This window comes from Cervus elaphus, chromosome 5 (assembly GCF_910594005.1).
Source record: "Cervus elaphus chromosome 5, mCerEla1.1, whole genome shotgun sequence".
NCBI classification, from domain to species: domain Eukaryota; kingdom Metazoa; phylum Chordata; class Mammalia; order Artiodactyla; family Cervidae; genus Cervus; species Cervus elaphus.
This window is the reverse complement of record NC_057819.1, coordinates 110926984-110951892: the sequence shown is the minus strand read 5'-3', so window position 1 is coordinate 110951892 and position 24909 is coordinate 110926984. Positions and strand designations below refer to the sequence as shown.

General features: G+C 41.3%; 1 protein-coding gene across 1 annotated transcript; it reads left to right on the top strand.

Moving 5' to 3' along the window:
• Window positions 1-534: 534 nt before the first annotated feature.
• KPNB1 (karyopherin subunit beta 1) lies at window positions 535-24909 on the top strand. The gene is made up of 22 exons (XM_043904347.1): window positions 535-670; window positions 773-831; window positions 2947-3129; window positions 5351-5551; window positions 6596-6748; window positions 8244-8303; window positions 8866-8955; window positions 9307-9417; window positions 10298-10399; window positions 11883-12107; window positions 12996-13187; window positions 13969-14099; window positions 14643-14790; window positions 15121-15192; window positions 16422-16566; window positions 17796-17878; window positions 18356-18463; window positions 18849-18992; window positions 19104-19209; window positions 19875-19989; window positions 20758-20919; window positions 21833-24909. Coding segments are annotated over exons 1-22 (2631 nt in total). The 5' UTR covers window positions 535-630; the 3' UTR covers window positions 21834-24909.

Below are 24909 nucleotides of genomic sequence, written 5' to 3'. Positions count from 1 at the left end.
TAGCAGGCCAATCCAATCAGTGGCCGGCCCTGGCCGGCCTCACCCCAATGTCCCTCCTCTCGGCCAATCCGCGCGCCCCATTCTGCTGCCCGCCCAGCCAACCCCGGGCCTTGAAACCAGCGGGCAAATGGGCGCAGGGCGGCCCTTCAACGCTGACCGCCTGGCCAATTGGGGATTCCGCGTGGCCCCGGCGGCAACCAATCGACATGGAGCGCGGTGCCGCCGCGGAGAGGTCCAGCCGAATATCCCTCCGCCTTCCTCCCTCCCTCTCTCTCCCTCCCTGCGAGCCGCCGTTCACTTACTGCCTCCCTTCCCTTCTTTCTCCCTCCGCCACCCGAGCACCAGCCGCGCTCTGAGCTGCCCCCGGGGTCCCTCCCCCGCCGTCAGAGGAGCAGCTGCCGCCGCCGCCAGCAGCAAATTAGAAAGAGGGAGGAAGGAAGGAAAGGAGGAAGGAAGGGGAGCTAGAGCGACTACCAAGAGGGAACCGGTGAATGGGCTTGTGGTGACCCCCGCCCCCCACCCCACCCTCCCTTCCCACCCGACCCCCAACCCCCATCCCCAGTTAAGAGCCGCCGCCCGAGAGGCCGGGCCGTCGTCTTAGGAGGAGTCGCCGCCGCCACCACCTTCGCCATGGAGCTGATCACCATCCTCGAGAAGACCGTGTCTCCCGGTAGGACGCGGGGGCCGGGGGTCGGGCTGAGGTGATTGGGTGGGGGGAGGGGAAACCCTGGTCCCTCTGACCCTGGCCCCTCTCCCACTTCCTTCCCCCCAGATCGGCTGGAACTGGAAGCGGCGCAGAAGTTCCTGGAGCGTGCGGCCGTGGAGAACCTGGTGCGTGCCACCCCACCGTCCCCCATCCCGACGTCTCCTCATCCCCTGCGTGCGGGCCTTCCCGCCCTCCCGGAGGCCCAGGCCTCGGGAACCCACCCCGCCCCATCCCGTCCCCCTCCCCCCCCCCCCGGTCCAACCTAACCCCGCCATCGGGAAGCCGGTGGGTGTGTCCCGCCCCGGGCCCCGGCAGCTAGCCAATGGCGCGGCGCGCCGGGGTGACTGCCGCCCAATCGGCGCGCGGCCTGAGGGCGGCGGTGCAGCAGGAGGGAGAAAGAGGGAGGGAGGGGAAGTTAGGTTGCACCGCGCTGCGTGTTCAGCAAGGGTGGGGGTGGGGGAGCCGGGCCTAGGGGCCATGTGGAAGCTCGGAGCCCCGCTGCCCGCCCAGTTCTGATCGGGACCGGCTTCTTCTTCCTGTCCCGTGGCCCCTATGATTTTCCACGTACTTGGCAGAGCTTTACCCTTTCCAATCTCCCTTGATCTATGTTCATGGCCAGGCCTGCACCTGAATGCCTCTTAACCCATTCCGGCAATGTTTCTCCCTTTTCTTGACTGGTTATTCCTCTCCCAGGTCCCCCCTCCCCTTCAATCAGTAGAGACTAAATCTGCACCCAGATAACAGGCTGAGGCTCATCCTTGAGATCGGGCCTGTTTCCAGAGGAAATCACAGAGGAAAGTTCCTCGTTTGTCATATTTTCGAATTTAAGGGGTACAGGGAAAAATGAATGTTAAGTCCACTAGAGACTGGACCTCTGTGTAAGAATTGTTAGATGGATTGGTTGAAACAGCCTGTGTGCCAGTGATGTTTCTCTGTATTCCCTCCTGTTGGGGGGGGTGGGGAGCAGAGAGAAGGCTCAATGATACTAGACATGGTTTAAGGTAAATAACACTGTAACCAGATGTGTTCTTTTGTGTTATCTATGCAAAATAGCGCAAGCAAAAACAGTGACAAGGAGTATTTTTATTTTATACAAGCTAGGTTTTTTTTTGTGTTTTGTGGGTTCCCCCCCTTCCATGTGCTAGTTTTTGCTGCTAATCGTTTTATCGTTAACTTTCCATAGAAAAGATTTTTTTCCCACTAGTATGGAACTTTTGGTATATATATATTTCTGTTTTCGGTTTTCGCTAAATTGGCAAGAAGCCTTTTCTTATTCCTAGCATTTATTTTGTCTTGTTCCCAACGTTCTTAACATTCTTTAGTGGTACATAATTAATAAAAGTTTTAAGAATTATCTTCCACTGTGATGAAGGGTAAGAAGCTGTCTGCTTTTGGGTTTTCCTGTTAACTTTTCCATTGGAGAGCGTTTGTTTGTTTTTGTTTTTTTTTTTTGGAGAGAGTTTTTTGTGGAGAAGAGTAATGTGTGTTTAGATACTTAAACCAAAGGAGTAGTTTTGGGGGACCTCTTCATTACAAAAGGTCGAGTGGATTAAAAAATCCACTGTGTTTAAACAACTCAAGACCAAAATGAATAGGAACCTTTAGTGTGGTAACCATAGAGTCATTTTCCTTGACATTTTTATCCTTTCAGTTGCCCCCATTTTTAAATATTTGTTATTGCTTTTTCTTTATATATATGTTTTACATTGTTACCTTCTTACTGAAGCACTTAAAACTAAAGATCAGCCTCCTAAGTCTGTTTTAGGTTTATAAGTACTTCCCTCTCTTATGCATGCTTTCATGAGATCAAAAGCTACTCTTGAATATCATTCTTTTCGGACTAAGATTTTTTAAAATCTAAATTAAACAATTTTACTTTCTACCCTGTCATAACATATTCAGTTAATAAGTATAATTTACTGAGGTACCAGATAGTATTCTAGGCAGGTAGAAGAATCCTCTGACTACCAGTTTGTCAAACTTGCTTTAATTCTGGGGGATCTAATGTGAAGATTCGGGCACTAAGCTGTAACTCCTTGTTAAATGCTGAGTCTGTATGAGAAGATGGTGACTTCCTTATGTACCAAGTAACATTTTTATAGGAATCTTGAAGTAAATATTTTGGCATTTTCTGAGATATCGTGTTATGTCCTAATATTTTTAGGTTTTTCCCAGTTTTTTGGTGCTAGTCTGGATTGGTGAAATTCCTAAGAGATATTTTTATTCACATCTCTTAACAGCCCACTTTCCTTGTGGAACTGTCCAGAGTGCTGGCAAATCCAGGAAACAGTCAAGTTGCCAGAGTTGCAGCTGGTTTACAGATCAAGAACTCTTTGACATCTAAAGATCCAGATATCAAGGCACAATATCAGCAGAGGTGGCTAGCTATTGATGCTAATGCTCGACGAGAAGTCAAGAATTATGTAAGTAATTTGGTCATACTAGCCTTTGGTCATACTAGCCTAGGGAATGTCGTTTTTTTGGTCATAAATTTGCAGATTTTGAAAGTTGTATTTAAATCTTTCTCATAGTCTTTTTTTCAAGTGATTCTTCCTTAGTTAACTAGCACGGAGCTTTTCTTGAACATCTGCTGTAGATAATTCTCAATGTTTGGTGGGTTAGGCATGGTGCTGTGTGGTCAGGAAGGGAATTAAATGATCTCTTGGGCCTTTCAAGCCCAAAGAGTTTATGAAATAAGATTATGACTTTAATCTTGTTTTTATCTACTTAGCAAATTATGAGAAATTTTTAGAAATATCTGGCTTTTTGTCAGTGTTTAAAAGAGTTAGCAGATGGGTTTTTTTTTTTTTTTTTTAGGAAAATTGAATGTCCCTTGTCGCTGTGCATTATGGGGTTCTTGTGAGTTTCTTGTTGAATTAGAAATTCATAATTCTTGCCACAGCAGAGTGTCAGAATATATGTATATATATACACTCTTTTTAAAAATTAGATTCTTTAGTGGCCTGTCTTACATGAATAAGGTGCAGAGAGTAGTAAGTCAAGAATCTGTGCAGTCAGATGGGCCCTGCTATTTGAGGGGAAGCCATTGGGAGGATTCCTGCATCTTTATTTGTGCTGGTCATGGTTCTGCATATCATATTTTCTGTTTCCTGGTTCTGGGTGTCAGCATTAGGTAAATTAGTGCCCTTTGCAGCGGTAACTTTTGTTTCTAATTATGTACCTCTTTCTCCAGTCTTGCATGGAGGAACTGATGACAGAAAACTAGGTTACAAAGTCAACTTACTTTGAATCTTCTTTGGAATATATAGAGCTATTTCTATCCACTTGAGTTTGCTTATATAATAACATTTTAATCTTCTTGTCAATAATTTGGTATAAATGAAGTTTATCCCATTAATGACTGGAAATCTTGATATTTACTGTACTCATTCAATTTCTCATTTTCCTCAAATTACACAGTAGTAAATGGGAGAAGACATGATCAGAACTGTAATTGGGGGTGGGGCACATCAATCTTAGCCCCAGAATTTTTTAAAAATTTTGAGTAGGAATTTCTATCAGCATTATTGAGCTTTTGTGCATGAAGGGTAATAGCAGTTATTTAGGGCTTTTTCCCTTTTCATAGCACATCTAGTGATCCTCTCTCAGTGCTGGTGGTTATTTCTTTTTTTGAAATCTGGGTCTTGGACAGAGTTGAGAGCTAATTTCTTATCCTCTTGTTTCTGATAATTGAGTATTACCTTTAGGGTCACCCTTGGTTAAAAAAAATAACTTGTAGTACTCAAGAGTTAGACGTTTAGTTTCTAAATCACCTGAGGTAATATTAATGGTCTTCTAGAAGCAACTTAAAGGAGAAAAGATAAACATAGAGACTGGGATTCAGTATGCATTCCATATGTACTCAGAGATGGTGCAATACAATGTGAAGGTACCTTATGATTTCTTAGTCTGACTTGGATTAATACCTGTTCACCCCTTGCCCTTTTGGACAGTTCATCTCATCCGTGCTCCCCACCCATATCTTTGACACACAGATTTTGTTAAAGTCCAATCTAGCTCTGGTAGGCCTAGAGAGCAAAACCTTCATTTAGAATCAGTCAGATGTTACCGAGCTGATGATATACCATATAAGGGGGAAAGATAGGAGGGAGTTCATTATTATTAGCTACAAAGCAGGATACTAAGTGACCTGACCCAGTCAGCAGAGCTGGCCTGAATGTCTGGCAGCTACTCTTTGTCCTGTGTTCATGCCAGGAACAGTTAACTGTTTGCCTTTTTGAGTGGACTGGTGAGTCTTAGTTCATTGACTGAATTAGCTGATCATGGTAATGATTAACTCTGGGTCATTGTGGCTTCATTCTTTGTCTATACTTGTACCTTTGCTACTTTCTTACCTTGTGTTGAAAATTGAGGTGAGGTGTCTGGCTTTGGAGATTCTATTTAGAAATAGGGGGTGATTGGTTTCATTTCTAGGCTTTGGGGCAATGCTGATCATGCTGCTCTTGGTATTGAGGCCAGCTTTATTCCCAACAATTGGCCTATGCTGTATATGCCTTTTCCTACTTTTCTATATTAAAGATAATTCAGAGACTGATATAAGATGTGTGCTGGTAGGCAAAATGTGTTCAAATAGTATTAGAAATTGATATCTTTTGTCTTTGTGTGTGTGTGCCCCTGCCACAGGTTTTGCAGACTTTGGGCACAGAAACTTACCGGCCTAGCTCTGCCTCGCAGTGTGTGGCTGGTATTGCTTGTGCAGAGATCCCAGTGAACCAGTGGCCAGAACTCATTCCTCAGCTGGTGGCCAATGTCACAAATCCCAACAGCACAGAGCACATGAAAGAGTCGACATTGGAAGCTATTGGTTACATTTGCCAAGATATAGTAAGTACCGTATCTAACTTATATACCGCTGATTCCCTCTAGTTGTAACATGCATGGTATTAGAATTATTCTTTATCATCATGAAAAAAAAAACAAGCTATTGCAATGTGTTTTGAAAGTAGGGCTGCTTTATTTGTTAGACTTCTATATTTGGATAGTTAATTTATCTTCATATTGCTAATCATGCCCTAAAGAAAGAGACTTTTAAGGGTCACAAACTCAAGATGAAAATCCCTGTTTGGAGAGGCATAGATTCTGCCTCCTTTCTTTGACCTAATCCCTTTTTGAAGATCCTCAATGTACCAGGGATACTGTGTTACTTTTTCGATGACTATTTTACAGAAACAGTTTGCCAACTTTTGAGCTGTGGTTGGTTTAACTACTGGAGCCACGACACAGTATGTTAAATGCAGCACTTCTAAGACTCTTGCTGCTGAGATTACCACTCTTGGTATCAGGTTTTTTTTTTTTCCTATTTCCTCAGATTTTATTTGGTTTAGATGCTAAGTCGTGTCTGACTCTTGCGACCGTATGGGCTGTAGCCTGCCAGGCTCCTCTGTCCATGGGATTCTCCAGGCAGGAATACTGGAATGGGTTGCCATTTCCTTCTCCATTGGTATCAGTTTTGATACACAGATTTGATGAAGCAAAGGAGTCCATAGCACCTGACTTCATAGGTGTGTCAGGTGTTGATCCTTGGTCCTCAGATGTTCTGAAGCTTGACTTCAGTCGGTCCAGATGGCCTGGAAGAAGCACCACACTGCCATCTCCATGTACACAGAACGGTGAGGGGGTGGGGAGCCAGCATTACCTCATGCCCAGAGTGATTACGCTAAGGAGTCAAGAGATGAAGTTGATGAGTTTAACTTGTTCCAGTTCAAGTTTGGACTATCAGACCCTGGGATGTTTTGCAGGTGGTTTGTCCTTAAATGGAAATGTGTGGGGAAAGATCAGAGAAAGTCTCATGATACTCTCTTGAATAGAAGGACTGCTGATTAGTCATGAGCTCAATTATTATATTCACTGCACTTCTGCTTGTTTCAGGACCCAGAGCAGCTACAGGATAAATCCAATGAGATTCTGACTGCCATAATCCAGGGGATGAGGAAAGAAGAGCCTAGTAATAATGTGAAGCTAGCAGCTACTAATGCACTCCTGAACTCACTGGAGTTCACCAAAGCAAACTTTGACAAAGAGGTAAGTGTCTTTTGATTAAAAAGTATAGGTTCAGAGGGTGAGGCAGGGGAGCTAAATGAAAGTTTTGTGTTGTTTTAAGGTTATGATTCAGAAAGTACTATCTTGTTTAGAAGTATTTATTTCCAGTCTAGTTAAGATTTGTGTTTTGTGAACATGGCCATGGAATAGGTGTTTGCCATTTCTCATCTGGCTTTTGAGAATAATGTGATCTAAAATGTTTCTAGGCTTAGGTTTTTCCTTTTGCAGTCCAAAATGTGAGTATGCTTTGGGGATTTTTTTTTTTTTTTTTAAATTACGGAAATTGGGCTGTTTCGTACTTCAGTAGGAAGGTGCTTTTGGAAATGAATATATAAATTCTATTTTGACTGAAAGTATTTCCCTCTATTATTTCTTTTTAGTTGTGTTAAAATGTACAATAAGATAAAGTTTACCATCTTAACCAATGTATAGCTCAGTAGTGTTAAGTGTGTGCACGTTGTTTTGCAGCCAATCTCCAGAACTTTTTTCGTCTTGCAAAACTGAAACAATTGTTAAGTCCCTGTTTTCCCTTTCCCAGTCACAGGCAACCAACTTTTCTACTTTCTGTTCTTATGAGTCTGTTTACTGTAGATAATTTATATTAACAGAGTCATATAGGATTTGATTTGTCTTTGTGACTGGCTCATTTCATTTAGCATTATGTCTTGGGTTCATTCCTGTTACAGCATGTGTCAGAATATCCTTTTTAACACTGAATACTATTCCATTGTATTTGTTTGTTGATGGGCGTTTGGTTTGCTTCCTTCTGCCTTCTGGCTATTGTGAATAGTGCTGCTGTGTATGTGGGTATACAAATATGTCTTTGAGAAGTTGTTTTCTGTTCTTGGATATATTATCCAGAAGTGGAATTGCTGGATGATATGATCTGAAAGTGTTGTATTTGTTGACTCTTTAGTTGGGCTTTCTGGGTTTTTTTGGCCTTACATTGGACAAAGTTGGGATGTCTAAGAAACCAAAGCAAACTGCAGTTCTAATTATTTGGAAAACTGGGTTTTTCCTTGTAGATATCAAAAGAGGATGGAAGCAAACAAAATTCATTAAGTCTTCTATGTTTTACCACACTTGATCTGGGTTTGTTTAAATTAAGAATTCTCTTAAATTTTAAATGCGAGGAAAGGAGTTTTCCTGATGTATGATTTTTTTTTGTTTTAACCATCTTTATTTAAATCCTGTGACCTACATTTTTCTATCTGCTTCCTTCTTCAAGTCTTGTTTTAGTGAAGATCATTTGAGGGATTAAATGATTAGGGACCTCCTTAGAGGGCAGGTCAGATAGTAGACACCAGGGCAAACACTAGAGTCCTCATAGTCCCATTGCTGTGTCTAGGAAAACCTGCAAATGGTCCAGAGTTCTGTGGGTCCCTGAGGGAAAGAGAGGTTTTCCTTGAAGGGATAGTCTAGTTATCTTCGTATACACATGCTTCTTCTAATTCTCTTTATTTTTGTTCTTCTGCAGTCCGAAAGGCACTTTATTATGCAGGTAGTCTGTGAAGCCACACAGTGTCCGGATACAAGGGTAAGTGTGAGGTCATGTCTTCTATCTTTCCTAGGAAATGCTCACTCTAGCATAGTAGTTTGAAATGTTGGAATCTGGTGACTTCAGAAATAGCGTTTGACTAATACTTTTATTAATAAAAGAATTTTTCTTCAATATATTGGAGAAGAGGGAAGAATAGTCCTTGGAAAGCTAACATGACGGAAGTTGCCACCCTCTTAAAAAAGATTTAAGGGAGAAATGGTTTGTGATCAGCCTTGCTACCTAATTGCTTTAGGTTGTTCAAAGGCCTGTTTTCCGTTATAGCCTTTGAAACAGCTTTCCTACTTTGGGAGCCTAAACCTTAACTCTTGAAGCAGGTGGAAATAACATCCAGTCTGAGGGCAATAGTGAGTAGTCCTGCCAAGGGTTCCACAGACACCTTTAAAGTAAAAAAGAAGGAAAGGAAATATTACCCAAATATACCTTGATTAACCCTATAGATTATTGACCCACTTAAGTGAAGCAGTTACTTATTTACCTTTGTCAGATGGCATTGTTATTAAACTAAGAAGTAAACTGTTTAATCTGATGTTTGCACAAGGTACGAGTGGCTGCCTTACAGAATCTGGTGAAGATAATGTCCTTATATTATCAGTACATGGAGACATATATGGGTCCTGCTCTTTTTGCAGTAAGTACTTCTATTTTATGCATTTGAGCATATAGCTAATTGCAAAAGCCCCTTATTCTTAGATCCTGTCCTGTCAGTTCCATAATTTTTTTATTTAATGTTGTGAAATCAAGGAAATTCCTTGAGTATTAGATTTGAGTTCATCAGCAGTGTGCCAAGAAAACTTGTGCTAACTTTGTACTCATAAAAAGAATATATCTTAAAACTCTTGTTTCTTCTTCCTGCCTTTCATTTCAGACCTAGCTTTCATAAATCTACATTTTTGAAACTTGAATATCTGTGGTTGTAGGAGGGGTCGAACTTGAACCAGCATTTATTTGGAACCTGGGGTATCTTGTTTTCTCTCTTAAGATCACAATTGAAGCAATGAAAAGTGACATTGATGAGGTGGCCCTACAAGGGATAGAATTCTGGTCCAACGTCTGTGATGAGGAAATGGATTTGGCCATTGAAGCTTCAGAGGTGAGCCTAGGAGGGTTGATGTGCTGGGAGCTGTTATTCTGACTGGGATTTGGGACTTACCTTTTTTGTGGATGTTATTTTTCTCCTCTGGGAGAGCTTTATTCTGACTGGGGTTAGAAGGTATCTCCATTTGTAGAGATTTTGGGGTTTTTTTTCACTAGCCACAACCATGAGGCATCTATTTTTACCAGCCTGGATTTGTTGTAAATATTAGTCCTGTGAACACAAGGGGGCAGCAGGCAGTCACATTTTAACCAGATGCTATCTGATGCTGAATTATTTTCTTTTGGAAGTCCTAATGCAAGGATGGGATGTATAATTGATAGCTTACCAACCGGTGAAGAAATTAGATATAGAGAAAGGGGTTAGTTCTGCACTTGCAAATTAAAATTCTGGCTTTGTTTCCAACCTTAATTGTCTTCATGTCCTTCAGAAAGCGCTGTCTTATTTTTGGCCACCTTATGGGAGCTTAGTGCATCTCTATCCAAAGGTCAGTTAGTGAAAAAAGAATGTAATTGTTAAGATTGCCTTGATCCTTTAAAGTAGATTATATGTATGGCCTAAAAGAATCTCATTGAAGTAGCTAGACAAAATGAGTGCCTCCAAAGACCACTCATACTGCATGTTACCATGTGCTTCATGTGTTTTGGCGGGGGGATGGAGCGCACCTCAAGGCATGCAGGATCTTCCCTAACCAGGGATGGAACCCATGCCACCTGCAGTGGAAGCGTAGCGTCTTAGCCACTGGACTGTCAGGGCAGTCTCTGTGTCCCTGTTGCCCTGAGCAGACCCATGGGCAGCTCTCACTGTATGACTTTACATGGTACGCCTTCATGGTTTGTTTGCTGCCATCCGGAATTTGCTTTATGTTTCTCTTCAGGCAGCAGAACAAGGACGGCCCCCTGAGCACACCAGCAAATTTTATGCCAAGGGAGCACTACAGTACCTGGTTCCAATCCTCACACAGACACTAACTAAACAGGTAAGTTACCCTCCAAATCTAGTCAAGTGAACTGTGAGGCCTTGGTAGTGGTTGGTTTGCTGTGGAACAGTTGCCATGAAGAAACTCCACAATTCTGGAACAACTTGATGTTCTTATCCATGACTTCAAAGAGCTGAACTGGATCTGTAAGGTCCTTCAGGCTCTGAGTAGTTTGTGACCAAATAAAAGGAACAAGACTTCATGAAGAATGTGGGTTTGATGAGTAAATAGAGAAATTACCCCTTTTTTAAAAAACTTATTTATTTTTGGCTGTGCTGGGTCTTCGTTGCCGCGTGCAGGCTTTCTCTAGTTGTGGTGAGCTGGCTTCTCACTGCAGGGGCTTCCCTTGTTGCGGAGCACGGGCTCCAGGGCACATGGGTGTCCGTAGTTGCTGCGCATGGGCGCTAGGGTGCAGCCCTAGTTGAAGCACACGGGCTAGGTTGCCCCACAGCTCGTGGAATCTCCCTGGACCAGGGATTGAGCGGTGTCCCCTGCATTACAAGGTGGATTCTTAACCACTGGGCCACCTGGGGAAGAAGGCACTGTTGTTCCTGTTTGGCTTTATGGTGTTCCTTTTGTTTTGGTATGGTGTTTAGAAAGATTCTGTCACCTCACCTGTTCTGGTGCATGTGAAATATACCAAAGAGCTGGCAGTGCTCTGAGGAAATAATGCTGTAACTGAGCACTGCAAAATTTCTGTGTTTACAGGAATATAATTTGCTTTTAGGGAATTTCATGACTCTTAATATAGCAGTCTCAAAAGATAAGTAGAGATATATTACTTTGAAATGGACTGGATGTTCCCTTAAATTTTCATTGCTCAGTTTTACAGTTGCTATTTTTTATTTTATTTTATTTTTTATCTTTTGATCTTAGTATTTTTGCTTTTGTATATTTTTGCTGTGCTTCTCATTTGGGAACAAATCATTCTTTAGGTATGTAATTTTCTGAAACTGTATAAGTATAAATGTCTTAAATTACTCTGGTGTGAATGGCCACAATAAAAATGACCTTGATTTCTAGTTTCAAGGGAGATCCAAATGTAATCTTTTTTTTATTTTTATTGAAATATAATAATTACCTGCATACCAGAAGGCTGCCCCTACCAGTGCCTTCTTTCTCTTCCCTCACCTTTAACTCTATAGGTTTTGACTAATTTTGAGCTTTACATTACTAGTCATTTAGCTTTCTTCTATTCTGCCTTTTATTTGATGTATTTGAAATTCATCTGTATTCCATGTAGTGGGAGTTTGTTCATCTTGTATAGTAGGGAGAAATACCTTCCCTCTGTCTGCATCTTGTTTAACAGAGGTTGTGTTGATGAGTTTTTGTGGAGGAGATAAAGATATGAAGGTTTTCTATTTTCTTTACTTCCCCAAAGCTTAAGTTGTAATGATAATTGGGAGTACTGTAGTCAGAGGACCTTTTGAGTTGAAGAGCTTCTTTGATCAGGAGCTGAACTAGTGCCACATTCTTTTACCAGGATGAAAATGACGACGATGATGACTGGAACCCCTGCAAAGCGGCAGGGGTGTGCCTCATGCTCCTGGCCACCTGCTGTGAAGATGACATTGTCCCACATGTCCTTCCCTTCATCAAGGAACACATCAAGAACCCTGACTGGCGGTACCGGGATGCAGCAGTGATGGCTTTTGGCTGCATCTTGGAAGGACCAGAGCCCAATCAACTCAAACCACTAGTTATACAGGTGAAGCTGAGGGAGTGTAGGGGTGGAAAGTGGGGTGTTTATTGTTTAACTTTTTGCTTGACCATTTGTCTTTAAGAACAAAGCTGTAAATAGTCATCCACAAAGGTCACTTCAAAGATAGCTATTTGCTGTCAATGAGGCATAAAATGTATTTCTTACTTTTACTACAAAAACCATATGACTTGAAAAATGGAGAAAAGGCCCAAAAAAAGGTTACTTTTAATCCTCTTGCCCAAGGATAACATTATTAATGCTTTGTATTTATCCCTGAAGGTTTTTTCTATGCGTGTGTACTAGGGTGGAGGTCTTACTGTATCAATACTTTTACAGCTTGTTTTTTGTTGGTTTCTTTTTTCTTCACTAAATATTATAACACAAATAATTCTCCATGGTTTTTAATGAGGTGAGTATTCAATCCTCAGGACAAAATGACATGTAATGAAAAATCTTGATGGAAGTTTTGTATTTATTTTGCTACAACAAGTGACACAAGAGTGCATTTTAGTTGTTTAGTATATAGAACTCAACCTTTCAGGAATAGCTAAATGCCATTTCAGCTGCATCCTGGGATCTCTGCCTGAATAATTCAGTCAAGATGGCTGAAAGTATTTGTACCAAAGTCTTAATAAAACTATACTGAGATTTGATGAAGAGAGGGGGACTTTTTCATGTTTCCAGTTACTTTTGTTATATTGTTGAATATTTGACAAGCATATCTTATAAAATGACAAAACTGTTTTGATAACTTTGAGTTAAAACCCAGCCATCAGTATTTCCTCTTCTGGGGTATTGGGTCAGCATGAATATCAATCTTTGTTTTGCTTTGCCAATAACTTACGTTTATAGGCTATATTTGTTTTGTGTTGCCAATAACTGTTATATTTACAGGCTATGCCCACCTTAATAGAATTAATGAAAGACCCCAGTGTAGTTGTTCGAGATACAACTGCATGGACAGTGGGCAGAATCTGTGAACTGCTCCCTGAAGCCGCCATCAATGATGTCTACTTGACTCCCCTGCTGCAGTGTCTGATTGAGGGCCTCAGTGCTGAACCCAGAGTGGCTTCAAATGTGTGCTGGGTGAGGCATTTTCTTCCTGTTGAGATAAGGAGCTTGACTAAGCCATTGGCAAGGAAGTAGGAGGTGTGGGAGAGAAATGGATCTACCTGACTAGAAGGCTCTTTTTGAATAGCATCTCCTTCCTAATTTCATCAATTAAAATGTGGGGGAGATGTGAGCTGCATGACCCAGAGGGAGCTGTTGACTCATGGTGACTGGTTCCCCAACTGTTTAGAACAGTCATGCTAACCCAGTGGGAAAATTCTCTGGACTTGGTTTTCTTTCTTTTCTTCAGTGGCTTGGGGACAACAAATTTTAAGGTAGAGATTTGCTGGCTATGAAAAGTAGCATTGCTAAGAAGGGGGCACGAGGGAAGGAAGGTAGGCGGCCCAAGTGCTGAGTCAGTATAGGCTGAGTATAGTTCACTAGGGAACTTTGGGATTTGGGGGAGGAAGTTCAAATAAGGAAGGAGTGGGGTTGAAAGGCTTCCTGTGAATGGAAAGAGAAGAAATGAAGTGGCAGGCATTCATGGTAGGTGAGAATACTGTACTGTTTAGAGACTATTTCTCCTGTGGGCAGGAGAAACAAAATATAGATACATACATTTATTTAATTTTAAGGATACTTATAGATGTTGTCTTGAGATGACCTTGACAGGAAGAATTAAAGATTTACTGCCATTGATTTAGTCTTAGATCAGTTGGAAAGGAACACTGCCTAGGGTATCTTAAGGGAAAATGAGGTGATCCTGGAATGGGGGTCTTTTCAGGACTAATTAATATTTACTCTGTCTGGGTTTAAGGCTTTCTCCAGTCTGGCTGAAGCTGCTTATGAAGCTGCAGATGTAGCTGATGATCAGGAAGAACCAGCTACCTATTGCTTATCTTCTTCTTTTGAACTCATAGTTCAGAAGCTCCTGGAGACCACAGACAGGTAACTGTTGATACTATACAGAAATAAGTGGTGTCTTTGCATCCAACTCCTTTTACACTCTTTGTGGGGGCTGTCTAATATAGAAACATTGCAATAGGAGAAATGAAAAGAATCCTATTGCCTAGCTTTTGGGATCTTAGTTTCCCAACCAGGGATTGAACCTGAGCCTTTGGCAGTGAAAGCGTGGAGCCCTAACCACTGGTCCACCAGGGAATTCCCAAGATACCTTTTTCATAGCTTTTTGTGCAACCTATTCTATTGTCCACATGGGTTCTTCAGCATTCTTGCCTATTTTTCATATAATTTTAGCCCCTTTCTAAAAGGGCCATTCTAATTATCAGGTCTGGAAACCATACTGAGCATAATCATTGGCTCAGAGATTGAAATTTTGGTTCCAGGCTGTATTGTATCTGCCAAATTCAGATCAGGTCTGCAGCCATATTGGTTTGTGGGTTATTTTCAGTGAGATAATGTCTATATAAGAAGACTTTCTGTCCTTTCTCAGTTAAGACTTTAAGGTTTTTTGCTGTGTGTTCGTTACAGACCTGATGGACACCAGAACAACCTGAGGAGTTCTGCATATGAATCACTAATGGAAATTGTGAAAAACAGTGCCAAGGATTGTTACCCTGCGGTTCAGAAAACTACTCTGGTCATCATGGAACGATTGCAACAGGTGCTCCAGATGGAGGTGAGACTGAACACCTTCCTGGTGGGAAGGGTGTGGTACTTTACACATAGCTCTATTTTCAAGACTGTTCTCTTTTTTTTTGGTGTTTAAGTATATATGTTCTTAGAAAGACATAAGGCTCATAGAAAAAATGTTGCAACTTCCAATTGCATTGCTTGCTACAGTTTATTCATATATGTGTTACACCATATGTATACATAGGTTTTTTATTTACTTTCCATTAGCACTAGGAGAGATTATTTATCCAGCAGAAATGGAAGCATTTTTGGGAGGGCATTTAGAGCCTTTTAGAAGGTGTTTGTTCAGAACACGATCTTCTTTTCTTTGTAGTCACATATCCAGAGCACATCGGATAGGATCCAGTTCAATGACCTTCAGTCTTTACTCTGCGCAACTCTTCAGGTATGATGGTGCCTTATCACTTAATAGCACCAGGGAAAGCACTGTGTCTCAGGATGACAAGTTCACGCACACACAGAACTCTGAAGATGATGTTGTGGGTGATGATGGTCAGAAGGTCTTCTCAGAAGACATTTGTCTGATTGATTAGGAGAGTTTCCCATTTTCCTTTCTTGTCTGTCCATAAAATTTGCCTTTTGTACAGTGCAATGCAATTTACCTTTTGTACAATGTAGGGAAGGAAACTCCTCCTATTTGTGATGGTCCTCGCAAACATGAGAAGCTAATTTTGTCTTAGCAGCCTTTTGTTTTTGGTTTTCATCAGGTTGTTCAAGTGTAGCCCAGTCAGATTTGGTTCCCAGCTATGGTTCACTGAGCTAAAAACAGAGCCTTGTGTTTTTGCCATCATCTTTGGAAGCAACTGCTATTGGAAACTTTGTTATTTATAATTGTAATATACAGATTATAAATTTATAATTTACTGATAATGACAGTAGACTTTTTTTTCTGGGGAGAGACTGGGAAAATTAAAATGTTACTCCTTGATCATGACTAGCATGATGGCATGGCTGAAGAGTTACTCCCTTTTTTACCTAAGTACAGGGAAACCTTGGAACTTGTCTAGTGCTTAGGGTAGGTACTAGGTTATAGAATTGAGTGATGCTAACTAGGTCATCTTACCTATGACTCCCTTCTCCTTAAGTCTCCTTATGCCAGACTTAATTTTTTAAAACATGGCTGTTAACAGGTCTTTCCTGATCCAGTGACACTAGTTGAAACAAAGGGTAAGGAGGGAGGTTTGAGGAATGTTGAATTAGGAAAAGTCAGATTGGCTTTATCAAGACTTTCTTGACCACAATCTGTAAATGGGTTAGGCCATAGAAAGGGTTGCTTTTTTGTTTTATGAGTAGCAATTCTCATATGACATGTCCTTCTTCAAAGCTGAAATAATTGAACTGCCATTTTAATACAGCTAAATATGGAGGCTGATTTATCACACTTGATGGAAGATCCTCTTGTGTTTGTTCTGAATTGGGAAATAGATGAGTTATTTAGATGTATGTTTTGTTGCAGGTGATTTGCACTTTCAAAACTTCTGAGCAGAGAAAGCTTTTCCCCCAAAAAATTTCTAAAGACTTAATTGATTTAAAAAAAAAAATTAAAGACACAGTATGGTGTGCTGGTTGGAGGGTTTGGAATCAACAGATTCTGAACTTTTATTCATTTTACAGAATGTTCTCCGGAAGGTGCAACATCAAGATGCTTTGCAGATCTCTGATGTGGTCATGGCCTCCCTGTTAAGGATGTTCCAAAGCACAGCTGGGTCTGGGGGAGTGCAAGAGGATGCCCTAATGGCAGTTAGCACATTGGTGGAAGGTCAGTGAGCCGCAATCAGGCAAGGAAACTTCTTTAGAGTGCAAGAGAGTTTCAGTAGCCATGAAGAATTTTTGACTGCAAAAAGCATAGTCCTGCTTTTCACTTACTGGATATTGAGTCAGTTCAGAGTTGGATTGAACATAAGTATAAATTTGTGTATAACTGCCTTGCCACTCTCCCTGAAGTGAATGGGAGCCAATTTGCAAGTCAGGTTGGCAGCTCTTTGTGGGGTAGAGGGAACTGTTATCTATCTCATGTTCCTCGGGTTCCTCTTCCCCCTGAAACTTAACTTGCTTTATTGAACTTTGACGCCTGTAAAGGATGGAGGAAGCAAAAGTTTATGTTTTCTTTCCTGGCACTTGGTACCTTCTGGTTTGGGTTTTAATGTTTTGGATCTAGGTGTGAGACAATATGGTGCCTAGTATGGAATGAGATGAAACACTGAGTTCTAGGAATTGATTTTCTGATTGTTACATATCTAACTATTTGGAATTGCTTTGGGGAAACCATATCTGACTTCAGAAACCAGGAATGCTTCTTCAGTGGTGGTCTGTAAGGTGTATTATTAAGGCAGACTCATTTCTAGCATAAGGAGCCTATGTCCAACTGGTCTGGCACCTTGTGACCACCCTGGCAGGGCACATAAGTTAATTTTGGTTCCCAGAGTAGCTGAATTGAATATGAAACCCAGGCAGCTTTTCTTGACTGGCTTGTTAAATAAGTCCTTGATGAAACTGCTTAAAGATCCTGTTTTATTAAGCTGGCTTCTGGGAACCCCTCATGGCCTAGTGGTTAGGATTTGGTGCTTTCACTGCCATGGCCCATGTTCAATCCGTGGTCAGGGAACTGAAATCCCACAAGTCACATGGTGAGGCCAAAAAAACAAACTGGCTTCCCGAGAGTTCATGTTACAATCAGATGAAGAAGTGGAAGTCAGTATGACTACCTCAGCCAATTCATAATGAACCTTGACATTCCTGGAGAGCCATACCACTTGGTAGTTTCAACCAGAGTGAAATCCCACTCTGGAGATTTGGCATTTTCTCCAGCAGTTATGAATTTGGCTTGTCCAAGACAGCAGTAATGTCTTTATGATAAAATTGGTATTTAACTCTCATTTTACCCTGCCTTTTGACTGGGGTGTGTACATTTTGGGAGAGCTAAGATGGTTATTTTTGCTCACTTCTGTGATCCTATGGTGCTAATAGATGGGGTTTTGTTTTTTACAGTGTTGGGTGGTGAATTCCTAAAGTACATGGAGGCCTTTAAACCCTTCCTGGGCATTGGATTGAAAAATTACGCTGAGTACCAGGTAAGCTATGCTTTTCAAAAATAATATGTTTACGTCCTCATTTATACCTGGTAGGCATTATAGTACAGAAATCTGGATCCTGTAACCCAGGTGGTGCTTCCCCATGTATCAGGGTTGAGCTACTTTGTTGCCATAAGTGTCTGAACTAAAAGTAGTCAGTAAGAAACTGGATATTATACACACCAGAGTAGCACCCTCAGAAAGGTTTTGTTTTGTTTTCAGTAAACCATCTGTCTCTGCCACCACCATCCTTGGTGAATATTGTCTTTTCTGTCCTTTCTTAATGGTAGTTTAAATAATCCTAGTTCTCTTTCTGCCATGTTGGTTGTTAAAATGAACTAAGCTCAGGGAAGAAGGGTCTTTGCTGCTTTGGCTCTAGGTTCATGTGGTAGAGGATCAGTAGCTAGGTAGAGATCATGCCTTACCCCTGCAGGCAGGCTTTTCTGTGCCAGAGATGATCAGCTTGATTCTTTGCAGGTTTGTTTGGCAGCTGTGGGCTTAGTGGGAGACTTATGCCGCGCCCTGCAATCCAACATCTTACCTTTCTGTGATGAGGTGATGCAGCTCTTACTGGAGAACTTGGGGGTGAGTGTCTACACACAGAATCTTAGAAAGATGATTAAACATCAAGATCCGTGACAGAGAGTTTGTATGTTCCAGAATGTTGGCTGTGGGCTTATGAAGGGAATTGCTCATTTTTACAAGATGATTCTAACCTAAGGAAATAAAGGGATGCATGCTCAATGTATGGAACCTGAGAGGCACTGGTGGGAACCTGTAAAGTACAAAGGAAAAGTAAATATTATAATCTCTCCCTCTATCTAGAGATGACCACTGCTGATTTTTGTGTATGTCACTTACAGGTCTAGAACCAATATATTGACTCTATACCCAAGATATTAGTTGCTTATTGTTAAAAAAAGCTCTTTGAGTCTTTGGACAGAAATTTTTTTTTTTTCCTCCTTGTCAGAATGAAAATGTCCACAGGTCTGTGAAGCCACAGATTCTGTCAGTGTTTGGTGATATTGCCCTTGCTATTGGTGGAGAGTTTAAAAAATACCTAGAGGTTGTTTTGAATACTCTTCAGCAGGCCTCCCAGGCCCAAGTGGACAAGGTAAGCTTAAAGGTATCTTTAAGTCCAGCCCTGATTAGAGGAGCGGGACTTTTGACAAATGCACAACCAAAGGCCATCAAATACAGTGATTCTGTTCTTTTTCTCTTGCAGTCAGACTATGACATGGTGGATTATCTTAATGAGCTACGGGAAGGCTGCTTGGAAGCCTATACTGGAATTGTCCAGGGATTGAAGGGAGACCAGGAGAACGTACACCGTTGAGTATACATTCCAGTTGACTTAGTCTAGTGTGCACTTAGCCAGATGGACTCTGTGTTCATTGCGTGGCTTACATGTAGCCATGCACTTACTGCTTAACTTACACTTACTGCTTAAAAGAAGGGGAGGAGGAACAGTGCTCTAATGAAGGGAGTAGCTTTGGGGGAGGTTATAGACTTTATTATTTCTGACCACTGCGTCTTCAGCTGTGTTGTTTAACAACTTGATCATTGCAAGGGATGGAATCTAGCAAGGCTGTTGATGCTGGTGCATGTGTACCAACCCCAAGTGGGAGTTCTTGAGATGTGCTGCCCCTCCCCCATCCAGTCATCTGAATTGAAGGATTGGGGGATTAGATTTCCTCTGTCACCTGATGTTTTTTGTTATTGACTGGGGAAATATTGTACTTCACACTTCTGATATCATAGGCTTAAAGATTGCATTTGTCCTACTACATATATATACATACTTCTATTTGTTAAGGAGTATCTACATCTTCTCTTGACTTGAAGAATGAGGAAAAATAGTTTGGTGTAACTGTGTATGACTAGTTCTCTGGACCGAAGCCTCCATGATGGAGGTCGGGTATTTGGGAATTTTGAAACAGGGTGTACGTCTGCCAGCTGGAGGGCAACCTCATTAGACCTTCTCTTTCTTTTATAGCGGATGTGATGCTGGTACAGCCCCGAGTAGAATTTATTCTGTCTTTCATTGACCACATTGCTGGAGATGAGGATCATACGGATGGAGTAGTAGCTTGTGCTGCCGGACTGATAGGGTAGGTTATACTCTGCTTCTGATAGCTGAATAGGACTTCTCACAGAAAATGAGAAGACATGTTGTAAAGAATATTGAGAGTAGCCTGGATGGTAATTACCCACCTTTTTTGGCACAGAGGGGACTTCTTTCAATTTATAGACCACATCTTACCCTGTTTTGAGTTCTTAGGTGGTAATTCATTTCGGACTTAGCTCTAATCTCATTCCAGACCCTCCAGATTTCTAATTTCTCCCACCAAACTCTTAAGAAGTGAGCTCTCAAAGAAGTATAGAAGCAACATCAGATCTATGTCCATCTCATATTCTGATGTTGGTCAGCAAATCACCTCTGTTTGGCCTTCTCTACTGAGGGTTTCTGAGGCATCATTAGAAGACAGAACATTGGTTTTGAGGAGCTCAAAGACTTGGAATCTAGTTCTTATTTTACCATGAATTAGCTGTGGAACCTTGGGTAAGGTCATTCTATTTTTTTTTTTTTTTAATCTTTTTTTTTTTTCATTTATTTTTATTAGCTGGAGGCTAATTACTTCACAACATTGCAGTGGGTTTTGTCATACATTGACATGAATCAGCCATGGAGTTACTACATCTCATTTTTGTAATCTGTTGAGGGCAGGTGTTAGATTTATCTTGAAAATTTCTTCTGGCTTTAAAAAGTAGGTAAATACCAAGAAGCCTATAGCTAGCTTAGCTGTAGGTTTGGAGGTTCTGAACGTGCTCTTGTTGTGGGGCCAGGAGCTCACTTTCAGGCGTGTTTTTTTGCACAGGGACTTGTGTACAGCATTTGGGAAGGATGTACTGAAATTAGTAGAAGCTAGGCCAATGATCCATGAACTGTTAACTGAAGGACGGAGATCGAAGACTAACAAAGCAAAAACCCTTGCTACATGGGCAACAAAAGAACTGAGGAAACTGAAGAACCAAGCTTGGTAAGAGCTTGTTTCCATTGCCCTTTCTTTTGCTTTCTTGGGGAGGAGGTACATTTCCTTTAGATTTTTCTGACAAGGGCTTTCTTTTGGTGTTTTGTACTATTTCCCATATAAGTGCTTCTGAGCCAGGACTTTGTTCCTCAGCTTTGTACTAGTGGAAGGGTCAGGCAGCCCATCTTTCCTTGAGCCAAGTATTTGGTGATAAAGGACAGAATTTACATGACTAGAATTCAGTGAAGTCCCCAAATCATTTTGGAACCTTAATAAAGTTATCGATAATGGCCTTTTCCCATAAATCTTTCTCTGCTCTCTGTTTCCTCATGTTCTTTTCTTTATTTACTGAAGTGCTTTTAGACAAGGCTTTATTTTACAAAAGATATCCAAAGTTGGAGTTATCTGACATCTGCTTTGAAATGTAGCTTTGTTTTTCTCTCACTTACACCCCAGATCTCAGGGCTTCCCAGGTGGCACTAGTGGTAAAGAACCCACCTGCCAATGCAGGAGACACTAAGGATGTGGGTTCGATCCCTAAGTTGGGAAGATCCCCTGGAGGAGGGCATGGCAACCCACTCCAGTATTCTTGCCTGGAGAATTCCATGGACAGAGTAGCCTGGTGGGCTACAGTCCATGGGGTCACACAGAGTCGGACACGACTGAAGTGACTTAGCACACACGCACATATCTCAGTAAAATTGGCCATTTTGAGTTTAATCTTTATAGTTTCCCACCCTTTGTAAGTGCTAATGAAAGCAGGTAGATGGCATATAGGGAACTAATAAAAATAATCAGTCCTTGCAAAGTTGACAAATTCACTTCAGGTCTTTGAGCACTTAATTGTAGGAATCAGTGAGATGTTTGGCTCTATTGGCTATATGCGATCTCAAAAATTGACCTTTTTTCCATCTGTTTTTAGATCTGTTACCATTGGGATGATAACCTGAGACCCCCACTGGAAATCTCCAATCTTTTGAAAAACCCGGAAGTGAGGAGTGTGCACGGATGCTGAATGTTTGGGAATGAGAGAATGAGTGAGTGAGGCTTGAAAACACACCACATTGAAAATCCTGCCACAGCAGCAGCTGCAGCCACCAACAGCAGTGCTGTTAGTGAGCTAAGTAAGCACTGACTTCGTAGAAAACCATAACGTCGGCCATCTTGGAAAAGAGAAAAACAGTGGATTTACTTGCTTATAAAAAAGGAAGCGCTCTCTTCCCAGGAGAGGCTAGAACTAGCTTTTCTGTCTTTTGGCCGGTGCCGAGTGGAATGACTAGTTTGGGAGAGGAGGAGGGACTGGGTTCAGCTGTGGTGCTTTGTTGTAAAAGGCAGCCTGGCCTTTGCTACTGATGAGAAAGATGGAGCCTGAGTCTCAAGCCCACCTTTGGGGTACCTTTGCCACATGGTACTGGTACTGTATGCGTGCCGGCTAAAAGGAGGGTGAGGGACTCTATACAGTCTGAGAATGAATGTGTGTGAATGAGGCGGTATCCACATTCTCAACTTCAAGTCATTGCAGTTTCTTTTTCCCAGAAAAAAAAAGGGGTTAGATGTTGCATTTCATAAAACTAACTGAAGTTCGGTCTACTGATGCAGCACAAGAGATGTAAGAGAAGAGAAAAAAAAAAGGAAAGACGCTCTTTAGGTTTTGTTTTTTGGGTTTTTTTTTTTTTTCCTTTTTCTTTTTTTTTTTTAATTTTAGGGAAAACACTGACGAATGGTCAGAGCTCCCATCCTGATCTTTTCATCAAGGCGCCTTTCCTAATAATATGGTTCAACTGTGAATGTAGAAGTTGGGGGGGGGGGGTGGGGGGAGAAAAAAAAAACTCTGGAGTTAGAGGATATAGAAAAAATAAAAATACAATGTTACAAATAAAGAATGCAGACTTCAAAAGAAAGCCACAACCCAAACAAACCAAAATTTAAATGTTCAGAATTGGCAGCACAAAAGAAAAGTTCTCTCCTGACATGTATTGTGGCAGTCTGAACGCCCCCAGAAAATTGTGCCAAAGAGTTTAGAAAACATATACTAAAAACAAAACACACACAAACAGCAAACTTCAGGTAACTATTTTGGATTGCAAACAAGGATAAATTTAATGTTTATAAACAATCTGATAAAATAACCATTTGGAAACTGCTTGGCCTTCTGTTCTCATTTATTTGATTGATTATAATAAGGTATTGGTCTCTTGCTGCACTTCAAAACCAAGTGATCAAAAGAATACATATGTATGTGTGTGTGTGTGTATACACACACACACACACATATCTACATTAGAACTCTTGTGATGAAAATGGCACTTGAAAAGGTTATATTTTTCCACTGAAGTTGAAGATTAATAAAATGGTGTCAAAACATTCCCCTGGTCACACGCTTTAATATTTTTGTTTAAAGTGTGATGTGCTATGATAACGATAAATCAATTATATTCCCTTTTACAAGGGAACAGGGCACCTTGAATTTTGGTTTTAGCCTCTTTCAGCAATAAGGAGGGATGTCAGTGAGCTTTGATCCCCTTTTGGTTTTGCAATTATTAGGAGTTTTTGCTGGCATTTTGAATATGCTGCTTTCAAAAGCACCATGGAAGATTTTAAATTGCTTCCTGGTATTTGGAGGATTAAAAAATAAGACCTTAACTTCCCACTTTTACTTCCATTCTAGCAAAAAATATGGGCTTACATTTTTTTCTCTTTGCCAACTCCCTGTTCAGGCCTTCCATTCATAAGTGGGATTGGCTCAGTTTTGCCCATCCATATGGCAGCATCTCTAATAGCTCTTGTACAGGGTATCAGATATTGTGCCTTTTGGTGCCAGGTTCAAAGTCAAGTGCCGATCTATGAACCAGTGTACAAAAAAAAAAAAAAAAATCCAGGTGTTTGAAGGAAAGACGCTCCATTGTGAATAGAGAGCTCACACCAGCTCCTAAGCCCTATGAAGAGACCTGGCTTTCTAATGCCTTGTTTAAATTTTAGTTGTTCCTTGAGGGAAAGGATGATATACTAACCATTCCTGATAAGGGTTGGTCAGGGCTTAGGGAGGGGGCAGGAATATTGGGGAGAAAAAAAATCTGATCATTCCTCAGTGCTACCCATTTCTGTCCTGTGTGGGCTGCTTAGCTAGACAGCAGGAGAATAAAGTACACCGAGAACCATAATGAAAACAAAACCTTCCGTGTGTTTTGTCATGTTTTGTTCCAGGGAAGCAGTTGACAAGTGCTGTTACTAATGCTTTCTCCCAGACCGTTCAGTGATGGAGAGGAGGAAAGTGGGCTGGCTGGTTTGTGGTCTTGGTGCCTCGCAGTTTTCTTTGCACTGGTTATGCATTTATTATCCTCCTCTTTTCTAGTTACCTTTGGCTAGTGGGTCTTCCCACTGGGTATTTGTCCTTAATCAACTGTACCACCTAAGGCAACTGGATGCAAAATGCATTCTGTCCACTCACTGTCTGGGCCTTCCCCACTCTAGTCTTGGCACATTCCTTCAAGAATGTCATTACCGTCTGGTAAGATGTCAGTGAAATGTGAAGAAAACAGGCATCAGACTAGGCTTTGGTTTGCCACAAGTGGCAGCTGCCTATATCGATTACAATTACATTAATTTTGCTTTTCATTTTGCCAGTTCCTCCCAGCTCCCTTCTGTTGAAATGTTGAGATTTTGGCTGTCAGAGGCAACTGCAACATTGCCTTAGGGACTTGTGGAGGAGGGGAATTGCTCAGTGTAGTATTTTCATTTTCAGAACCAAGTAATCTAGTCACTCTTATATAAAAGTGTGTTAGTCCAACTTTAAGAAAAATTCAAACTCCATCAGCTTTTGATAGCATCTTGGATTTTGAAACAACTTCAATCTGTAATTGGCATTCAGAATGCCCTTGGCATGCCAGTCTGTGATGGCAGTAAAAGACCTGTTAAAACACTTGAGCCCAACTTTATTAACCAAAACTGATACCACCACCTTTATCTTCTAAATAAAGTCCGCTTTATTTTTATTTTCAA